Source organism: Rhinopithecus bieti, unplaced genomic scaffold (genome assembly GCF_001698545.2).
Source record: "Rhinopithecus bieti isolate Rb0 unplaced genomic scaffold, ASM169854v2 scaffold_30463, whole genome shotgun sequence".
In the NCBI taxonomy this organism is placed as follows: Eukaryota; Metazoa; Chordata; class Mammalia; order Primates; family Cercopithecidae; genus Rhinopithecus; species Rhinopithecus bieti.
This window is the reverse complement of record NW_016813249.1, coordinates 363,226-385,700: the sequence shown is the minus strand read 5'-3', so window position 1 is coordinate 385,700 and position 22,475 is coordinate 363,226. Positions and strand designations below refer to the sequence as shown.

Below are 22,475 nucleotides of genomic sequence, written 5' to 3'. Positions count from 1 at the left end.
AGGGAGGGAAGAAAGAGAGGGAAAGAGAGAGGGAAGGAGGGAGGGAGGGAAGAAAGAGAGGGAAGGAGGGAGGGAGGGAAGAAAGAGAGGGAAAGAGAGAGGGAAGGAGGGAGGGAGGGAGGGAAGAAAGAGAGGGAAGGAGGGAGGGAGGGAAAAAAGGAGGGAAGGAAAGAAAAAAAGGAGATAAAAAGAACAGTTAAAGAGCTAGAAAGAAAACCAGGAGACAGTGTACTGCAGAAGCTTAAGAGGAAGATTTCACAGGGATAGCAGCCAGTATCACATACCACAGCAGGAATAACAGCTGAATTCAAACAACTATAAGATCAGTAATGTTGACAAAAACAGTAAATTAGTGGGAATAGAACTCACAGGTACAAGAATATAACGAAGTTAAGAAATTAAATATAGACAATAGAAAACAGTTGTTCAAGTTCAGTGTTAAAAGAAGGGAGGTATAATGGGATTTAAGGGGAAAGGAATTCTTTAAATAGTGAAGAGAGACATACTTTTTAAATAAGAGCAACAAGAAATGGAAAACTGAAGATCCAGGAAAGAGAGGGACTAGCTAATAGACTACAGTCTTGGAGAAGGTAAAATGGAACACAGTCTGAAACCGATTTGCCGAGGTTGTTATGTAAACCAGACACCTCTTCTTCAAAGACAAAGGGAAGAAGGAAAGAATCTGAAGCAAACGGAAGAGCAAGCTATGTGAGTCAATACCTAATACGCCCTAACTTCCCCATTAAAAAGAGAAGTAAGGTCACGAGCTGACAGTAACAGAGTTGTGGATTAAAAAGTGGACAGAAGGACAGCAAAGAGGTTTGCCACACCCACCAAGGACACTGTCAATGGGATACAACTCACCAAGCAGCAGAGTTACCCCACTGAAGGTGAGAAACCATGATGACTGTAGCTCTCCATGCCAAAAATCAAAAGGAGAGGAGAGTAGGAGCTTGTGATATTGAAAACCATTTTTGTTATCTTCTTTATATTGTGTTGCCCTAAATTTCCTAAAATAAGGATTTCCTTTATGCAGAAAATAAAAACTGACCATATCTTTAAAAGAAGGAGAGAGAAGAAAAGTGGAAGAGATAGGAGTTCACGGCCAGAGAAAAAGTTGGGAGGTAGAGCAAAGTGACAACAAGCCTGGGGGAAAATGAAGTGGATCAGTAGAGAGGGTCACTGGAAAAAAAGAAAGATATGGAATTTTGAGTCTGGACCAGTGGATGGGTACACATGGCCAGCAAAGTAATCATGAGAAATGGCAAGAAATGTAATGAAAAAGATTATAGCCATTTGCAGCAAAAGTAATGTGGGTATACACATATTTCAAAAGAAATGTGTTTTTAATTAATACATTGTAATATATTTATAGCCACCACATGTGTATACATTTTAATATATACAGGCATCTCACCTTCACTCAGAAATCAGTACCACAGACTTTCAGTTATAAGATAAGGAAGTTCTCAGGATCTAATATACAGCACAGTGCCTAGAGCAAATAATAGATCTGAAGTGTCCTCACCCCGACCCCCACACACAAAATAGTAACTATGTGTGGTGATGGATCCATTAATTAATTTGATTATGGTAATCATGTCACAAGGTATGCATATATCAAATCATCACATATATACCTTGAATATATATAATTTCATTTGTCAATTACACATCAATAAAGTTGAAGGAAAAAAGAAATTAGCATCAGTAGCACCAGATTTAATCTGAGATATAAAGAAAACATTGTTTTCAATTTTTCATGTATCAGGATTTAAAATGAGAGCTTCCAAGCACAACATAGGTTTTAACAGTCGGGATCAATGCTACTCACCTGAGTGCCCCAGGCAACAAGAGTAACATCACTCCCTTCCTGTATGACTTCGGCCTGGGACAATGGGATGTTGTATGGTTCTATAGGAACCTGTTCCGCTAAATACAGAAAAGGAAAAAAAAAAAAGTTATTTTTTCTGAGGTGACATTTGTGCATAAAATAATTTATGAAGCTCATTGTAGCAAAGCTTTATTTATTGTTTCTCTAAATTCTATATTACTTAAAACAGAAACAGCATTTATGATATGGCTCTATGACATTACTGCACAGATGAATAAATGCAATATAAATGTATAAAATACAGCAGCTATCTTGGAACAAAAGAAAACTTTAGAAACTAAAAAAATCTTAATAAAGAAGGAACTTTAGTTGAGAAGGTTTCTTTAGTTTTTTGTTTTGTTTTTTGTTTGTTTGTTTATTTGTCTGTGACAGGATCTCACTCTGTCACCCAGACTGGAGTGTGGTGGCGTGATCTGCAACCTCTGCCTCCCAGGCTCAAGTGATTCTCCTGCCTCAGCCTCCCAAGTATCTGGGATTACAGGTGCACACCACTACCCCCAGGCTAACTTTTGTATTTTTAGTAGAGATGGGGTTTCACTGTGTTGGCCAGGCTGGTCTTGAACTCCTGACCTCAAATGATCCACCCACCTCGGCCTCCCAAAGTGCTGGGATTACAGGCGTGAGTCACTGCGCCCAGGCTTTTTTTTGTTTTGACAGAGTCTCACTCTGTCGCCCAGGCTGGAGTGGAGTGGCACAATCTTAGATCACTGCAACCTCTGCCTCCTGGGTTCAAGTGATTCTCAGACTCCCAAGTAGCTGGGATTACAGGCATGCACCACCACACTCTAATGTTTGTATTTTTAGTAGAGATGGGGTTTCACCATGTTGTCCAGGCTGATCTCAAACTTCTGACCTCAGGTGATCCACCCCTGAGGCTCCCAAAATGCTGGGATTACAGGTGTGAGCCACCGTGCCTAGCCATTCTTGAGTTCTTATGTGAAAATACTATCAGTGGAAAAGCTGGAAAAAACTGTTGTTCCCTTTTGTTCATTTTCCCATGGACTTTTTTATTATATATGTATATTCAAAAAGGACAGAAGAGTAAAATTAAAGTAAAAGCCTCCCTCTGGAAGGCTCCCAGTTAGCCCTTCCAACTCCACCATCCAGAAGTAACCAATGCTAACAATTTCCCAGGTGTCTGCTGTAGACAGCTCTCATTCTTTCTGGCATCCAAGATTCTGAATCCTCTTCCTACATTTGGTAAATCCTCTACCTTAGGAGGCAGGGCCCTTTGTCCACTACAGAAGTGAATTCCACATGCTTCCCCGCTAAGGTTCCTCTGCAGCCAGGGCACAAAACATGGGCTCTGGCAATCCAATGCATCCACAGCAGACTCTGAATTGGAAGCTGATGACACAGAAGAGCAGTAACTGTCTAGAATTTATTCTGGAATACTCGTAACAGTGGAGGCAAATCCAGCATCTAGGCTTAGTGGTATCACGGATTCAGACTGACAGTTGCCAGGGCCTCTTTGCAGAACCAATTATTTGGGGTATTGCTTCAAAATATATGGCCTCTAAACCTGATTCTTGGGGATTCCAGGAATCTGTGTGTTATTTATTTATCCTTCAATAAATTTCTTCTGCTTATACTGGAAAGTTGATTTCATTTGCTTGAAAACTAAGAACTGATTCCATATCTACTCAGATATTTACCATATGCTAGTGTACACATATATAATCTTTTTTCTTTTCACAAATAGAATCACATCATATATACTGTTCAGAACTCTTCTACAATCTGCATTTTTTTCACTCATCAATGTATCTTGACCATACTTCCATGTCAAAGTAGTTTTTAAAATCATGTTTATAAGTAAAAACTATTAAATGTAATGGTGCTTTGTGGGTGATACAGTGGTGAATTTTATTCCTTGTTTTTTTGTAGATTTCCAATCCAATGACATTTATATAACCAGTGTCAGAGAGAGCTGAATATCATTTAAATGATTAATATGCTTAAATAAAAAAGAAAACAGTAAAATCTATAAAATTAAGTTTTTTAGATATATCCCGAAACAGACAATAATTAAGCTAACAAACCTGGAACATAAAGCAGTGTTAGAAAACTTATAAGCATTAAAGCACTTCTTTAAAAGCTTTTGTGTAGCTCCCAAACTATGTTGACTCAGATACTTCCACTGTCTAATTGAGGGGTGGGCTAACTATAGCTGCAAGCTGATTTTTTTGGAAACAGTATTTCATTGGCTCACAACCATGCCATTGATTAACACAGTGTCTACAGCTGTTTCTACCCTACAACAGCAGAGCTGACTAGTTCCAACAGAGACAGTATGGTCCACAAACCTAAAATATTTATTATCTGTTCATTTACAGAAGAAGATTGCCAGCCCCAATTGTAAACAATGCTTTCAGAGGTTAATTCCAGCCCATTCATTGATGGCTTAACCCCAGTATTCATTGCATGGATGGATGGATGGATGGATGGATGGATGGATGGATGGATGGATGAATGGATGGACAGATAGATAGATGAATGGACAGGCAGGTGGACAAACAGGGAGACACACATATATCACTGGAGTATTATATTCTATTTAGCAGGTCTTAATTGTTAAACCAAACTGAGGGTCAAGAACAATGCTGATGACATCGGAAAAACACACCAAAGATAGCACATAGGCTCCTTGCCATCATCAAGTCTCTCCCCTGGCAGCAACATTTGAATGCCAGTAGACAAGGCTTAAAGCCAGTACACGTTGCATCTTACTTGTAAGTGGCCACGATTCAAGAGTCTTGTCTTTCCCGCCTTGTAAATCAGTTGCCAGCTGGCAATTAGCAAATCCCTGGAGCACACGACTCTTAAGGGCTGGCAGATCACAAGAAATGGGTTGGCATCTTGGCCCACTTCCTTTGTCAGGTTGCCAGTGAGCGATTAATTGCTCTATTGTCTTAAATAAATTACCCCAAATAATAAGGCCTCATTATTTTAACAATTAACTAAGGAACAACAAAACAAACCAAGTTTTATTCTCTATTTTAAAAACACCATACTGAGAATAAGAAAAAAAAAAAAAAAAAAAAAAAAAAAAAAAAAAAAACTTCTTCTTAGATTTGCTTAAATGTTATCCTGAGAACAGAATAAGAATTCATTTAAATATGTCCATTTATTTAAATTTGGCAAACAAGTCACCTGGAGAGCAAGCTAGAATTCATAGGTACTTCTTGGTCAAATTTAATTTAAAACATATTTATTCCAGGAAAAGATTGTTATTTCAAGTTAGCTTTCTTGCATTCCTACCCCACGGCTATGTGCTTTGTAAAAGGGAGCAGGTGACAGGAGTTAGAGCACAAATCTTCAGAAGCTAAAGAGCACCACACACAGTCATATTACAGATTCCTATTTTCACAGAAGTGGGACGAACTGATGCCACTCCATTTCACCATATGCTGATTACATTAGAATCTTAGAACTAATAAGCATTCCTCAGATAAACACTTCAGCATCAGATAAACAGTGACAAAATGAACAACTTGGAAAAACACGAAATCTTTTCAAGGCCAAAATTGTAAAATGCAATTATCAAAAGGATAGATTTTTTTAACGCATATTCTCATTCACACTACAGATTCACTTAGAGATTCATGGTGTGAATTTGCTCATCCTTGGCCCCATTCTATTTCCCATCCTCCTTTTTTCTTCCAGTTTTCTTCTAATTTGCTATATTGCTTATAATCCATCTTAAACACATTTTTGGAAGAGGTTAGGTGTCTAAATGATATATATATATTAATTATACCAAGTTTAACATACATTTTTCATTTAATAGTTGCTGCATATTCAACATATGCAGGCATCATGCAAGATGCTGGAATATGAACTGAAAAACTGAATTGCCATTGAGAAGCACACACTCGACTGTGAGTCACAAAGATGGAAAGAGATTTATCAGCCAACAAATAAAAACATAGCATAGCAATGGGAACAAACTGCTCTGGGAATCTAAAGGGAAGCAACAACTTGGTTACAGGGATAGAAGGTTTCATCACAGAGGATACAACTGCTGTGGGTCTTAGAGACAGAGGTACTTGACACAGGAAAAATAGGATATTCCATAAAGAAAGAAAAGGGATGCGCAAAGAAATTGACGTGTGAAACCATGCTTATGCTTGTGTATACATCTACAAAATCAGATTAACATGAACAATGAGATCACTTGGACTTGGGAAGGGGAACATCACGCACTGGGGCCCTATCATGGGCGCAGGCGTGCCGGAGGCGGAGAGGAGCGGCTTGCCCATTGGCGTAGTTATAACAAGATAATAACATGATTAATGTGCATGCGCGTAAAAAAATTTTAGAATAAAAATAAAAATCAAAATTAAAAAAAAAAAAAAAAAAAAAACATGATATTTCACAGTAAAGGTGAATACTGAAACTTATAAATTATATTCCTAAGTCCCTAGACAGCACTTTCCAATCCTTCTGATTTAATATATTAATAACTTGTACAGAAAGCATCTGCGAGAAAATAACAACTCACTCTTAACAACACAAGCTCCCCTGTGAAGCACACTATTACCATTACAGAGATAATAAGGTCATTTCTCTGCCCTGTCACTAATCTGCAGTAATGCTAGTTTCCTCACAAACATGAAACTCGGATAGAGCTTTATTTATATTGCATTACACATGAAATAGTGAGAAAACATAAATGTTCTCTTTTTAAAATGAAGTCAAGTATATTTCTAAAATATGTTAGCTCATGCTGTCTGATTCCAACAGCATATTCGAAGTCTCCATACCTGAGAAAGCCTATCTGGTTTGTTAAAATTCAGTCTAATGGGGAAAGGTAGGAGGGGGGTAAATCCACCCAACCAGAAACCCAGTTGTGGCTTTGTCTCTGCATCTAATGAGTTTGGTAGTCTCTGACAAAATATTATATTATTTTTGTGTCCCAGTATTCCACCTGTAATCTTAGGACCATTATTGGAACAAAAATGTGAACACATTAAATTAATCAGCTCTTAGGAAGAAAATATCATCACAATTTGAAGTAATTCAATGGCAGAGTCATTAAGGCTATAAAGAAGAGTTATTCTTATCACTATTATCATTTTCTGTATAAAACTGATAATCAACTATAAACTAATATCGGATTTCTATTTTATAACTGTCATTTTCTGAATTAGTAATCTCCTTTCAGCTTTGAGGTTATTAATCAGTCTTTTTTTTGACAATTTTCACTTCTATACCAACACTTACTTTCACCACTAATGCTAGAGATAAGAAAGAATACATGAACAAGAAAACTAAGTGTACTTTCTTCTAGTAATCACTTTTAAATTATTCCCTAAGCACAGATGTATCCAATCTTTTCCTCCCCTCTTCACCTTAAATTATTGAAAAAAATCTAAAAATTAATAGTCTATATCAACATACTATTAAATAGTATGTTGATGTAACAGACTAAATCAACATACTATTAAAAATACTTGCTTCTCTCTCCAAGTAATCAAAAAAAAAAAAAAAAAATCCGTAGAATTGTCCATGATGGCAAGAAGATACCATCTAATTAGAAGATAAAATTAACTTTCAATAAATAAAATAATAATTAAGTGCCAAACTTTGGTAGTACTTAACCCATATGATTATTGAGAGCATGTTTGGAGAAAATAAATTGGCACAAAAGTCTCAATGTCCCAAGGGAATAAACCAACGAGGTCTCCTGGGAGCAACAGTGGGTGAGGCTCCCACAACATAACATAGACTTTCAAGCCATCAGTATGACAAGGTTTTATTGAGTATTATGGCAAATGGAATGCAAAGAAGTGAGAGATCAAATGAAGTAGAGCAAATAGAGAAAACCATTTTAAAAAGGCAAATCTTGAAAAATGAATATAATTAGATGCACGAAGCCAAAAAGCTGGCATTCTTAGCAGTGGGGTACATATTCATAACAGAAGAGTGAAAACAAGTAAGCTGGGCACAACACCACGTCATCTCATATGAAGCACTGGAATGGACACTCTATCACTTCTATAATATTCTTGCCAGAAAGACATAACTTGAGTTTAATCACGAGGAAACATCAAACAAACCCAATTTGAGGAGCAGTCTACAAAAGAGCTGACCAAATGTCGTGACCATGACAGACAAAAAGGACAAGGAACTGTCTTCCCCAGAATAAAGGAAACTTAGGAGAAAGAACAATAAATGAAAACTCTGGATAGAATCTCAGTCCAAAGAAAGGACATTGGTGGGGCAATTAAGGAAAATGGAATTAAGTGAATAGAGCAGTTAATAGTATTGTATCCATGCTAATGTCCTGATATTTATCAATATTACTGTGGTTATTTATGAAGTTAACATGGGGGAATGCTGAGTGAAAAGTACGTATGAATTCTTCATACTATTTTGCAATCTTTTGTTTGAACTACTTCAAAATAAAATTTCAACAAAATTTGTAATATTAAACTCAAAAACAAAAATGAGGTTGACCCACCTTAACAAGTCTCCATTAGACGGTTGGGAAAATAAGTTGTGATATAATAGAAAGTATACCAAATTTGAAAAGCCATTGAAAATCAACTATGAGAAACTGGGACTAATGCAAGGCCTGACAGAGACTATACATTGATACTTCCTTGTGAAACAAATTCTATTTGGAAATGCTAGTACAAATAAAGAAAATGAGGATATTAACAAAGCTCTCTAACTGTAAAAGAAGCAAAGCCACATTTGGTATACTATTTATGACCTCCTTATCTTCCTGGATAAATTTAACTGAGTTCTGAATATTGAGAGACATGAATATATGAAGATGTAAATTCAGTATCTGCATATGCCAGTCAGCATTTTGCTAGACACTCTTGACCACTAAATGAAAAACAATGACCAATGAACAGTCTAAAAATCATTATATCAAGTCATAATCAGCTAATACCTTGCATGTAACCAGGAGACTTCTTTTTTTTTTCTGAGACAGTCTCGCTCTGTTGCCAAGGCTGGAGTGTACTGGCACGGTCCCAGCTCACTGCAACCTCCACTTCCCGCGTTCATGCAGTTCTCCTGTCTCAGCCTCCTGAGTAGCTGGGATTATAGGTGCCTGCCACCACACCTGGCTAATTTTTGTATTCTTCAGTAGAGATGGGGTTTCGCCATGTTGGCTAGGCTGGCCTTGAACTCCTGACCTCAGGTGATCCGTCAGCCTTGGCCTCCCAAAGTGCTGGGATTACAGGCGTGAGCCACCATGCCTGGCCAGGAGACTTCTTAAACTGAGATACTTTTACATATAAAACATGATTTTAAGGTCGTAAATGTTTTATACTGTTATTGTTTCAGAGGGTAATGTTTTCTTATTATCACTAACACTGAAAATTTTTTTAAAAAAAATCATCTGTTATTTTTAACTGAACAGCAATATTAACTTGAAACCTAAAGGCTTGGACCCATTTAAACTCAAATGCAGTCCAATTTTTTTCTTCAATAATTAACTGGCAAGTCTCACTTTCTAGTTCTTTTGCATAATGAGATAAATTAGGAATCTTTTCAAAATAGTTGGCAAATATTTGCTGGGTGCAGTGGGTCATGTCTGTAATCTCAGCACTTTTGGAGGCCGAGGTGGGCAGATCACCTTGAGGTCAGGAGTTCGAGACCAGTCTGGGCAATATGATGAAATCCAATCTCTACTAAAAATACAAAAAAATTAGCCGGGCATGGTGGCACATGCCTATAATCCCAGCTACTCGTGAGTCTGTGGCATAAGAATTGCTTGAACCTGGGAGATGGAGGTTGCAGTGAGCTGAGATCACACCACTGCACTCCAGCCTGGGCAACAGAGCAAGACTCCATCTCAAAAAAAAAAAAAGAAAAAAAAAAAAAAAAAAAAAAAAAAAAAAAAAAAAAAAAAAAAAAAAAAAAAAAAAAAAACCAAGTTGGCAAATATAAATCACAAAAGTAATGATATGATAAGGCACCTTCATATTTCTTAGAAAATTTCCAAATTGACTTAATTACATTTCCCTGTCTCATTTAATGTAAACAAAAAAAGAAGCTTTGATGAGACTGATACTCTATAATATGCATCAGTATATTTAATACATAACACATTAAAATTTGGCCACATTTATAACACAACTTATTTAATCTTTGCAATTACCCTTATGGTTTTTTGTTCATTTGTTTACTGTACTCTCTAGTATGCAGCATTTCATAGTGTAGGAAAAGTTCTCCTATCACCAATTTTAATGGCAATTGTTTGTCTTCCATGTTTAATATATTTGAATTCCTTTGGTAAATATTTGCCAAAGCATTTTCTATAGCAAGGAGTTACACATATAGAATAAATTTTGTTCATAGGGTATAAATTTTACAAGGCAAATTGGAAAACTGACAAAAAAAATTGAACACTGAATGAAAGGGAGATATTTTAAAGCCATTCTACATCAGCACATAGAGTTTAAAAGGGAAAAAATATCACCTAACAAAAAGAATTATACAGAGACAGAAAAAATATTTCAATAAAGTGCATCATTGTTGTATGAACCATTAGGGAAAAAACTGCTAATTAAACTGATACACTTTATAGAATTTTTATTTTATTCTTATTGAAAAAAAATTGTAAACTTAATTAGATATGGGTTTTTATTATCTATCACCCTGACACAGACATAAAAACAAAACATAAGCAAAATAAGTTGGTTTAATCAATTCCTAAAATTCATGAAGAAATCCAAATGTAATTCTTCTCACTCTTTGACATATAATCATCAGTGTCCACATTTCTCCAGAGAATCTCATTTTCTGTGTCACCAAGCACATCAGTGATGCAGTGCTTTTTTAAATGAATTCATTTAAAAACTTAAAAGATTGATGCTAGGCTCTCAAACTAGCTCAGCAATTAGGCACAGCTTACTTTAGACTCCTGCTTCCAAGGGTTGTTAAACTACTGTGATTTCCCACTTCCCCCACCCTTCTATCTCACCGCAACCATTTAGCATCTCCTTGTCAAAAGAGTCTTCAACTTGTCAAAAGAGACACCTTCTCTGGTGTCTCTGGAATTTTATTCTAAGCTATATTATGATTTTTATCTTGGCACATAAGCAGATGACAGCAACTACTGGCCACTGGATGAGATGACTGCAATATGCCATTGTTTTTAAGTCACAATCCAATATCAGAGAGATTAAAATATGAGGGGGGAAGGGGTAGCTTAGAATCAATGAAATATAGTGGCTTCTATTGGGTAGATGACTTTAAATCATTGAAATATTAGTATATATGTAATATATTTTTCACATCATGCTTTTGGTAATATAAGTCCCTCAGTTTTCATAAATCCAATATTACCCATGAGGAGCAACAATTCCCACTAGACACCAAGCATGAGCTGTGTCCACTGACTTCCTAAATGCAGACGAGACAGAAAAAGTCACTGGGACACACTGACAACAAAAGACAATTATTTTCAGGTAAGAAAGATATATGGGGAATACATGCTATATTTATTAGACTGCAAAATTCCTTATTGCATATCTAACATTAAATGATAGCTGTTGATTTCATTGATGAACACCCTCTTCTCGAGGGCAACCTCTCCAGAAAAATTTAATTTAATTCAGGGAATCTGTTACAAAGATGTTGGAAGGTCTAGGGTAACAAATGGTGAAACAATGCAAACCAGGGATGTTTGCATGCAAACAATGCAAACCAGGAAGCAGCTACCATCTCTGAGCCAGACCCAACAGCTCACAGGTGCCACTATCAGTGCTGGAACCACCACTGGCTGCTGCTGAGCAGAGCCATCACTATTAAATGTCCTACCACCAACATCGCTGCCATCTACACTGTGGAACAACGGTCACTGCAGCACAGCAAAGTCTCCTCAACTGCCACTGCCAAAGCTGCCTCAAACACCACAATGGCTTCCTTTCTACCTTCCTCCCACCCTCTAATGAAAGTCAGCTTGCAAGGGGGTGAGGAAAATACAGTTAACTTGTTTCCAGCCCATGAATTACAGAAGAAAACACAGAAGGGCAAGTGTGAGGATGACAGACAACTAACAAAGACCCAACAGAGATTTAAATTATAAATAGCACTTAGATGAAAAGGTCACCTTTGATGAGAAATAAAGACTCCAATATATTAATAATAATGAGAAAGGCTAATATTTAGTGAGCCCTTTCAACATATCAGGCACGTTTAAGCACCTTTAAAGTATCACCTCTTATCCTTACAACTCAATGTGACTAATACTAGATTTATCCAATGCTACAGTTGAGAAAACAGGCAAAGACATATGAAAGAACTTGGTTATAGATAGTGTGGCCACTCTGCGGTCCAAGCTCATAACCACTGTTACAGCAGATACAAATCTGCCCAAAATGGGTTTCAGAAATATTAAATATAAACATATATCAAGCTTGATCCTTTCCATAAGTCTTGAAAATTGCAAAAAATGTGTATTTTAAAAGGGAGGTGTTATGCCTGCCATATTTGTTTTAAAACAGAAAATATAACCTAAGATTATATAATGGCTGTTTTTCCTGAGATTGATCGAAGAGTTAAATCTAGAATTTTCTCTCACAGATTCCCAGCAATTCCTTACCATTTTCTCAAATTAATTTTTTACACACTAATCAAGTTTTACATTCCATAAAGCAGGTGGAATCTATACATACTTATCATCCACAATCTGCCTCAGTGCATTGCTGTATATCACTCCTCCATTAGAAATCTGTATTTTTCTTGAACATAAATTCCTTCATATTAAATCATGGATTAATACTACAAAAAATGAAGAACTCCAAGTTTACTTATATAGCCAGAAACTGTGATTTGTAGTCCAATATTAATCACTTCATACCCTAGCTATATTCAGTGCTAGGGATATATAAATTAGCTAGAATTCATAAATTCAAGTTCAACACTGAGAGATGCTGAAAGAGCATTAATAAAATTAATAAATGTCCTAAATTATTATATATCCCTGAGAAAATTTTCTCTACTGTAATTTTTATAAGCCTACAACTTTATTTCTAGCTTTAAAAAGTAAATATACATGAAAATTACTAAACACCTAATGGCCTTAAGAGTTTAGTGTTTTCCACCTATCTGTCTCTAAGTATAGTCAGACCTGAATTTTCATATTTTCAACTTATGCTCAACACACACTTATATATACAGTGTAGATGAAAACTCCTAAAGGGCTTATTATATGCCTTTTATTCTAAATTTGAAATTCTGAAGGTAAGCTAGCTATAAGAATGGAAGCCCAACACCCTTTCCACTAGTCAAGTGTTCAGTTTTGGCATTGTTAATGTCACTGCCTGTACAGCAATGTTTCTGTACTATTAGAATTCTTATTTGCCCTTAATACTTTATAAGTAAACAACAGAAAAGTGAAAACACTCTTATCAGCAAAGAAAATATTGTAAAATCGGAGGCAAGTAAGAAATTACTTGCTATGTTGCACACAGAAAATTTTTAACCTCAGCTGGATGCTCAGTGCATTTAAGTCACTTGAATTGATGAATTCAAAAGGAAAAAAATTAAAGGTATATATAAAATGTTGGAAACTATATCACTGACAACCATGTATAAAAGGTGAAGTTTAAACAGAATTTTATTTTAGCTCTCTTGGTAAGGAAATCTATTTATTAAATGTAAGTAAATATTTGACTTCCAGATATTTGACTTTGCACACGTTCTGAGAAACACATTAGGAATGGGCTGTAGCCAAAAAGTGGAAGATTATGGCTTGATTTAAAATGATAAAATATACTCACAAATATGTTAGAATATGTTGTAAATAATCCTAAATAATCTGTGAGAGTCCCAGAAAGACTAAAAATGTACCACAGTGGCCCTCATAGGACCACAGACCCAGCAACTGTTTCTATCCACCTCTCTTGCTAAATCTGAACCACCCCATCAATGGCTACTATACTGCAAAAACAATTCCTCCCTTTTCAGAAAACTTATTTTTATTTTTATTTTATGTTCAAGGGTACATGTACAGGTTTGCCATATAGGTAAACTGCATGTCAGGGGTGCTTGGTGTAAAAATTATTTCATCACCCAGGTAATAAGCATAGTAAGTGATTGGTAGTTTGTTTTTTGGGTTTTGGGGTTTTGGAGGGTTTTTTAAGACAGGGTCTCACCCTGTCGCCCAGGCTGGAGTGCAGTGGTGCAATCTCGGCTCACTTGCAATCTCCACCTCCCAGGCTCAAGTGATCTTCCCATCTCAACCTCGCAAGAATCTGGCATTACAGGAGCACACCACCAAGCCCGGCTAACTTTTGCATTTTTTTTGTAGAGACGGGGGTCTCACCATGTTGTCCAGGCTGGTCTCGAACCGTTGGCTCAAGCGATCCACCAACCTCAGTGATAGGTATTATTCTGATCCTCACCCTCCTTCCACCCTCCACCCTTAAGCACGCCCTCAGTATCTGTTGTCCGCTTTTCTGTGTGTACTCAATGTCTACCTTCCACTTACAAGTGAGAACATGTGGTATTTGATTTTCTGTTAATGCGTTAGTTTGCTAAGGATAATGGCCTCCAGCTCCATCCATATTCCTGCAAAGGACATGATCTCATTCTTTTTTATGGCTGTATAGTTTTCCATGGTGTATATATACACTACATTTTCTTTACCCAGTCTATCATTGATGGGCATTTAGGTTGATTTTATGTCTTTGCTATTGTGAATAGTGCTGCAATGAATATAAACATGCATGTGTCTTTATGGTAAAATGATTTATATTCCTTTGGGTATATATTAAATAATGGGATTGCTGGGTTGAATGGTAATTCTTTTTCAAGTTCTTTGAGAAAACATAAAACTGCTTTCCACAATGGCTGAACCAGTTGACATTTCCACCAGCAGTGTATAAATGTTCCCTTTTCTCCAGAACTTCACCAGTATCTCTTAATTTCTGACTTTTTAATAATAGCTATTCTGACTGGTGTGAGATGGTATCTCATTGTGGTTTTGATTTGCATTCCTCTAACGATGTGCGATGTTGAGCATTTTCTCATATGCTTGTTGGCTACATGATTGTTTTTCTTCTGAAAAGTGTCTGTTCATGTCGTTTGCCCACTTTCTTGCTTGGGGTTGTTTTTGGCTTGTAAATTTGTTTAAGTTCCTCATAGATTCTGGATATTAGACCTTTGTCAGATGCATAGTTTGCAAATATTTTCTCCCTTTCTATAGGTTGTCTGTTTACTCTGTTGGTAGTTTTAGACTAACCCTGAAACTGGCTAAATATCAGCTGACCCTGCTTGCTAATGTTCTATAGACCCTTACTCCTACCTCTCTACTGAGTTAGAATACTTCTTCTAATTAGTTCTCATGCCCCAACATTCTGAATAAAAGCTTAGTTTAAGAGTTAATATTAAAATAAATCATTGGAGATTTTTATATGAGAATAATAGCAACAACTTTTAACAACAACATTAACATTTATTAAGTATTTACTATGTGTCAGACATGATTCTAAATTCATGTATTAACACATTCAAAATTCAAATGATACTGCAAAGAAAATTTTTTACTACTAAAATTTTAAAAGCTAGAGGAAATACAAAGATCTAAATTACCAACATGGAGAAAATGGTGGATACAAGACAGAACTAACATGTAGTTGCCATGTGGACAGACAGAACAGTGTGTGGAGACTCACACTGTAAACTTTTCCTCCAAGAACCACCTCAAGAACCTACGAGGAAAACCAAAACAATTTACTGACCCTTTGAAAGAAGTAGCCTGACACTGCAAACTCCATGAGACAGCTGGAAAACTGTGAGTTCCCAAGGTGTGAGTGGGGGAAACGTCTGCCTCGGAACAGACATCCCCACTGGGGAACCTAAAAATCCAGATCACAGGAGAAGAATTTAACCTCATCTGAAGTTAAAATGGATTTAGGCAGCCAAGTGAAATATCAAAGTAGAAGAAGGAGCGGGAAGCGACCTGTAGGCACTCCCAGTCCCCAGCTCAAACCAGAGAAAGCCATCCCTGACTTATCTCACAGGGGTCCTTAGGGAAGGCAGCCAGTGGAATTAGGGAGGAGTGGGCATAAGTTAAAAGAAGCTTCTAGTTGAACTTCATAATACTTTCAACTGAGTACAAATTTTCCTGAGCAGAGTCCGGGGGCAAACAGGAAGTGCAGATACAACTTGTAGATAAAAGCACAAAAGCCACAGCTGATGGTGCAGGCAGATGGAAAAGGGCAAGGCCTGAGAGCCCTGCTTGTTTTCTCAGCAGGAAGGCTTGCAGTCTGGGGCAAGATCTATTCCTGTTCCCCAGCTGCCTGAATATAAACGTGTGCTGTTGGTGGGGCATGGCAGGAGTAAGACTGACCTTGCTTGCTGCATGGGAGCTCGGTGAGGACTGTCACTGCCGGCTTCCTCCCCTTCCCTGGTGACCAGTATGACACAGCAGAGACAGCCATAATGCCCCTGGAACATAAATCTATTGGCCTGAGAACCACACCCCATCACCCACAGTGGCCTCAGCAAGCCCTGCTCAAGGAGAGTCTGAGCTCAGACCTGCCTAGGCCTGCCCCCACCTGATGGGTTTTCACTACCCACCCTGATAGCCCAAGCCAAAATACATAAACTCTTGAGAACTCTAGGGCCCCACCCAGGGCCCCATCCATTGCCTGAGGAACCCAAGTACTCATCCTGGCCAACGAAGAACAAGCTTATATCCCCCTTCTACTACCACAGCTGGCATTCTCTTAAAAGCACCAGTTCCTGGCTAGAGGCTAACAAACTCAAGACATAACAGAATAATCCTGCTCCAAAAAGGAGAAAACAGCTAATTCCACCATCTACAACATCCTGGCTAACCAGAGGTTCTAAGTCTGGCCACATAACAACTTCACTGCTGGCATAACCAGCATTCGAAAAAACCAGCACACTAAACAAAATGACAACCAAGGACTGTCATAGAGTACACTTAACTCCCTTGCCACCTATACTGGAGCAGGTGCTGGCATCCACAGCTAGGAGATATGAAGACAGATCACCTCACAGGACTTTTTGCAGACATTTCCCAGCATCAGCCCAGAGACCAGTAGCCCCGCTGGGTGGCTAAAGCAAGAAATACAGTAACAATCACTGCAGTCCAGCTCTCTCCAGAAGCTCCATCTCCAGGTGAAGGGGAGAGCATCACATCAAGGGATCAGCCCATGGGAGAAAAGAATCTGAACAGCAGCCCTTGAGTTCCAGATCTTTCCACTGAAACAGTCTACCAAAATGAGAAGGAATCAGAAAAGTAATTATGGTAATATGGCAAAACAAGGTTCCTTAACACCCCAAAAAGATCACACTCGCTCTCCAACAATAGATCCAAATGAAGAAAAAAAATCTCTGGTTGCCAAATAAGGAATTCAGAAAGTTGATTACTAAGGTACTCAAGGAGGTACCAGAAAAGGTGAAAAAAAAACTTAAAACAAAATTTTTTAAAAACCAATGCAGTATATAGATGAAAAGGTATACAGAAAAATAAATATCATAAAGAAAAAAACAGCCACAAGTTCTGAAAATGAAAGACACACATAGAGAAACAAAAAATACACTGCAAGGTTTCAGCAACAGACTAGAACAAGTAGAAGAAAGAACTTCAGAGCTCAAAGACAAGGCTTATGAATTAACCGAAAGACAAAGAAAAATGAACAAAGCCTCCAAGAAATCTGAGATTATGTTAAACGACCAAACCTAAGAATAATTGGTATTCCTGAGGAAGAAGAAAAATCCAAAAGTTCAGAAAACTTATTTGAGGGGATAATAGAGAAAACTTCCCTGTCCTTGCTAGAGATCTAGACATTCAAATATAAAAGCTCAAAGAACACCTGGGAAATTCATTGCAAAAGATCATCTCCTAGGCATATGGTCATCAAGTGATCTAAATTCGAGACAAAGGAAAGAATCTTAAGAGTTGTAAGGCAAAAGCATCAGGTAACCTATAAAGGAAAACCTCTCAGAATAACAGAAGATTTCTCAGTGGAAACCCTACAAGCCAAGAAGGATTGGGGTCCTATCTTTAGCCTCCTTAAACAAAATAATTATCAGTCAACAATTTTGTATCCAGTAAAACTAACCTTCATAAATGGAGGAGAGATAAAGTCTTTTTCAGATAAACAAATGCTGAAAGAATTNAGATTATGTTAAACGACCAAACCTAAGAATAATTGGTATTCCTGAGGAAGAAGAAAAATCCAAAAGTTCAGAAAACTTATTTGAGGGGATAATAGAGAAAAACTTCCCTGTCCTTGCTAGAGATCTAGACATTCAAATATAAAAAGCTCAAAGAACACCTGGGAAATTCATTGCAAAAAGATCATCTCCTAGGCATATGGTCATCAAGTGATCTAAATTCGAGACAAAGGAAAGAATCTTAAGAGTTGTAAGGCAAAAGCATCAGGTAACCTATAAAGGAAAACCTCTCAGAATAACAGAAGATTTCTCAGTGGAAACCCTACAAGCCAAGAAGGATTGGGGTCCTATCTTTAGCCTCCTTAAACAAAATAATTATCAGTCAACAATTTTGTATCCAGTAAAACTAACCTTCATAAATGGAGGAGAGATAAAGTCTTTTTCAGATAAACAAATGCTGAAAGAATTCTCCACTACCAAGCCAGCACCACAAGAACTTCTAAAAGGAGTTCTAAATCTTGAAACAAAACCTTGAAATATACCAAAATAGAACCTCCCTAAATTATAAATTTCACAAGGCCTATAAAAAAAAAGATAACTTAAAAAAAAAAAAAAGGTATTCAGGCAACAACATGACGAATAAAACAGTACCTCACATCTCAATGCTAATGTTAAATGTATATGGCTTAAATGCTCCACTTAAAAGATACAGAATAAATAAAAATCCACCAACCAAGTATCTACTGTCTGTCTTCAAGAGACTTACTTAACACATAAGGACTCACATAAACTTAACATAAAGGGATGGAAAAAGATATTACATGCAAATGGAAACCAAAGCAAGCAGGAGTAGGTATTCTCAGACAAAACGGACTTTAAAGCAACAACAATTTAAAAAGTCAAAGAGGGATATTACATAATGATAAAAGGACTACTCCAACAGGAAAATATCACAATCCTAAATAATACGCACCTAACACTGGAGCTCCCAAATTTATAAAACAATTACTACTAGATGAATAAGTTGAAAACTTATTTGCACACAAAAGCTGCACATGGATGTTTATAGCAACTTTATTCATAACTGTCAAAACTTAGACGCAACCAAGATACTTTTCTGCAGGTGAATGAATAAACTGTGTTAATTCCAAACAATGGAGTATTATTCAGCATTAAATAGAAATGAGTTATCAAGCCATGAAAAGACACGGAGGAACCTTAAACACATATTACTAAATGAAGGAAGCCAATCTGAAAAGGTTTCATACTGTATGATTCCAATTATATGACATTCTGGAAAAGATAAAACTATGGATACAGTAAAGATATCAGTGGTTGCCAGGGGTTGAAGTGAGGGGAGACAAACAGATGAAGCACAGACAATTTCTAGGACAGTGGAAATACTCTGCAAGATATTACAGTGGTAGATACATGTCATTATACAACCCATAGAAGGTACAACACTAAGAGTGAACACTGATGTAAACCATGGACTTTGAGTGATGACAATGTGTTAACGTAGGTCATCAATTGTAAAAAATGTACAACTCTGATGGGGATGTTGACGATGAGGAAGGTTATGCTTGTTTGAGGTCAGTGGGTATGTGGAAAATCTCTGTGTCTTTCTCTCAGTTTTGCTGTGAGCCTAAAACTGCTCTGAAAAAATTAACTCTTCTAATTAAAAAATGTCAAATTCTGATACACAAGTAAATAAAAACACAAGGTTTTCACTCTTACAATTACCAAGTTAAATGTCTGACAAGTATTTCCTGTTTTCATTTTTAGATTTCAGTAACAAATAGTTACTTTATAGAGTATTGCCTCCCTGCAGTACCTGTGGCAATGATTCCCTATCCTTCCATAGTTTTTTATTAACTGCTGTTTAGACACACAGCATCTGGCTTCATCAATCATGCATTACTCAGGGCTAAATTGAATATATGGGGCTTAGAGAAAGTAAGAAAAGGATTAAGAGATGCAGGCTGTAGAGTTTTTACACTAAAGAACACAGGCGTAATTTTCTTCTTCTACATACACATATATATATAAGCAGAGATGTTTTCTTCAGCATTGTTTAAAATAACCAGAATTTAGAAATGACTCATTGTTCCATAACAGGGAAAGGATACATGTGAAGGTACATGTGAAGAAATTTTATGACTATAAAATGAATATGGTTTTATGAATATAAAAACCAGCTAAGCCTATATGAATAGATACAGAAATATACCAAAAATATACTGGCAAGAAAAGCAAGTTATACAATATTTGTAACATGCTCTTATTTGTATTATTTGTGTGTGTACATTTTATACACTCACATACTTGACTAAATGGATAGAAAACAATTTGCAAAGCAAGTTACAAAACAATGTTTATAACACAATATTTTTATGTTACACACACAAAATCTGTTTACATGGAAGTAAATGTATTCTATATATTCACATATATATGTAAATATAAAGGCACAGAAAAAGGCTTAAGGAAAGGAGTTCAAAATGAGGCGGTAGGGAAAGGGAACTTTCACTATATTATGCTATGTAGTTCTGTGATACTGGAACTTTTTACAAAGAAAGCACATGACTCGTGGTATTAAAATTTTATTCAGGAACAAAAATAAATCACTCTACCACATAGCTTAAGCTTAGTCATTGAGAATGTAAATACCTTAAAGCTAATGATCAAAAATAGATATCTGCTTATGGTCAAACTTAGCCTGAAAAGTGAATAATATTAAGAATATACCATAGTATAAGAAAATTCCACTGGGTCCTATTCCATGAATAGCTCAGTTTATTAAGTCAGTCACAGAAGATATACAAACAAATTCAAAGGCAACTGCACTGTCAGTTGACTAAACACCTTTTGACTCTTCTTGCTACTCAATACTAAATCAGGGCCTTCTCATCACAAAAGAGAGTAATTGCCTATTAGCTGAAGTCCTGCTTGCTTTAGATATCTGGAACTGTAAATTTACAATAAATGCTACCATGCAATTTTAAGAATGAAATAAAATCTACTTTTCACTTCATAAAAGAATAAATATGAAATAAACAAACATGACTTGTAATGAAATAGAAACTGAAATAAATTGATTAACAATATACGTTTAAAAGTGTAGATAAAACAGTCTTACAGTATATACAACAAAAACTCAACAGTAGTTAGAGAATGGACTTATGAGTTCCCTTTATCTTTGTTTGTACTTTTCAGTACAAACATATATAAAAGATTAAACAATAGATACAATTCAAATCTCCCTGTATTCACATCCTTCCACAATATGAGTATGCATCTTTTCCCATGAAGATATGCTATTTGTCCTTCTCTTCAACTTGGGCTGACTTTTTGACTTATTTTGGCCAACATACTATAGCAGAAGTGACAGGATGTCAACTCCAAGCCTATGCTTCAAGGGCCTTACAACCTCTGCTTCCATCAGGTGAACAAGCTTGAGCTAGCCCACAGGGTGATAAAGAGACAGATAGACCAAAGCCTACCAGCCATAACTGGTGAAACAGCCCAACTAAGATCAGCAAATCCATCCACACCTGACCTGCAACTGCCTATAGACCTATGAGGGAGCCAAGACAAGACCAGAATTGCTGAGCTGTGCCCAGTCTAAATGCTGACCTACAGATGAGCTATAAAAAGAATGTTGTTGACTTAGCCACTAAGTTTTAGGAGTGGCTTGTTAAGCATCGATGGCTCACAGATAGAGTATGTGTTACCTTTATAATGAGAAAAATAAATCTTTTTAAGAAAATAAGGTAAGCCATTGTAAACCAATGCCTTAATTATAACATTGTTTACAACAAAATAAAATTATCTGATTTTCAGCAGTTGTATACATTTTAATCTAAAAGAAGAAATTAAGCTTCAGAGGGTATCAAAACTACTTCATTGTAGTTAAAGATCCAGCTGACAGTTAGCAAACCTGATTGTCTTAGTTAATTTCGTTTTGTTAAGACAGAATACCTAAGTTTGGATGATTTATAGAAAAAATGCATTTCTTAAAGTCTGGAGTTCAACTATTTCAACTAAAAGACTTAAAAGTTGTTGCCTGAATAATAGCCTACCAACCAAAAAAGTCCAGGACCAGACAGATTCACAGCCGAATTCTACCAGACGTACAAGGAGGAGTTGGTATCATTCCTTCTGAAACTATTCCAGTCAATAGAAAAAGAGGGAATCCTCCCTAACTCATTTTGCGAGGCCAACATCATCCTGATACCAAAGTCTGGCAGAGACACAACAAAAAAAGAAAATTTTAGACCAATATCCGTGATGAACATTGATGCAAAAATCCTCAATAAAATACTGGCAAACCGAATCCAGCAGCACATCAAAAAGCTTATCCACCATGATCCAGTGGGCTTCATCCCTGGGATGCAAGGCTGGTTCAACATTCACAAATCAATAAACATAATCCAGCATGTAAACAGAACCAAAGACA

At 36.6% G+C, this 22,475-nt stretch overlaps 1 protein-coding gene across 3 annotated transcripts in view; it reads right to left on the bottom strand.

Annotated features, from left to right (window-relative positions):
- Window positions 1–22,475, bottom strand: part of BCKDHB (branched chain keto acid dehydrogenase E1 subunit beta) — a 296,444-nt gene that overhangs the window by 198,466 nt on the left and 75,503 nt on the right. For all 3 annotated transcript variants that reach the window (XM_017847908.1, XM_017847906.1, XM_017847909.1), the window contains exon 7: window positions 1,835–1,932. In XM_017847908.1, the coding sequence (XP_017703397.1) occupies window positions 1,835–1,932 (98 nt within the window). The remainder of the gene's footprint in view (window positions 1–1,834; window positions 1,933–22,475) is intronic.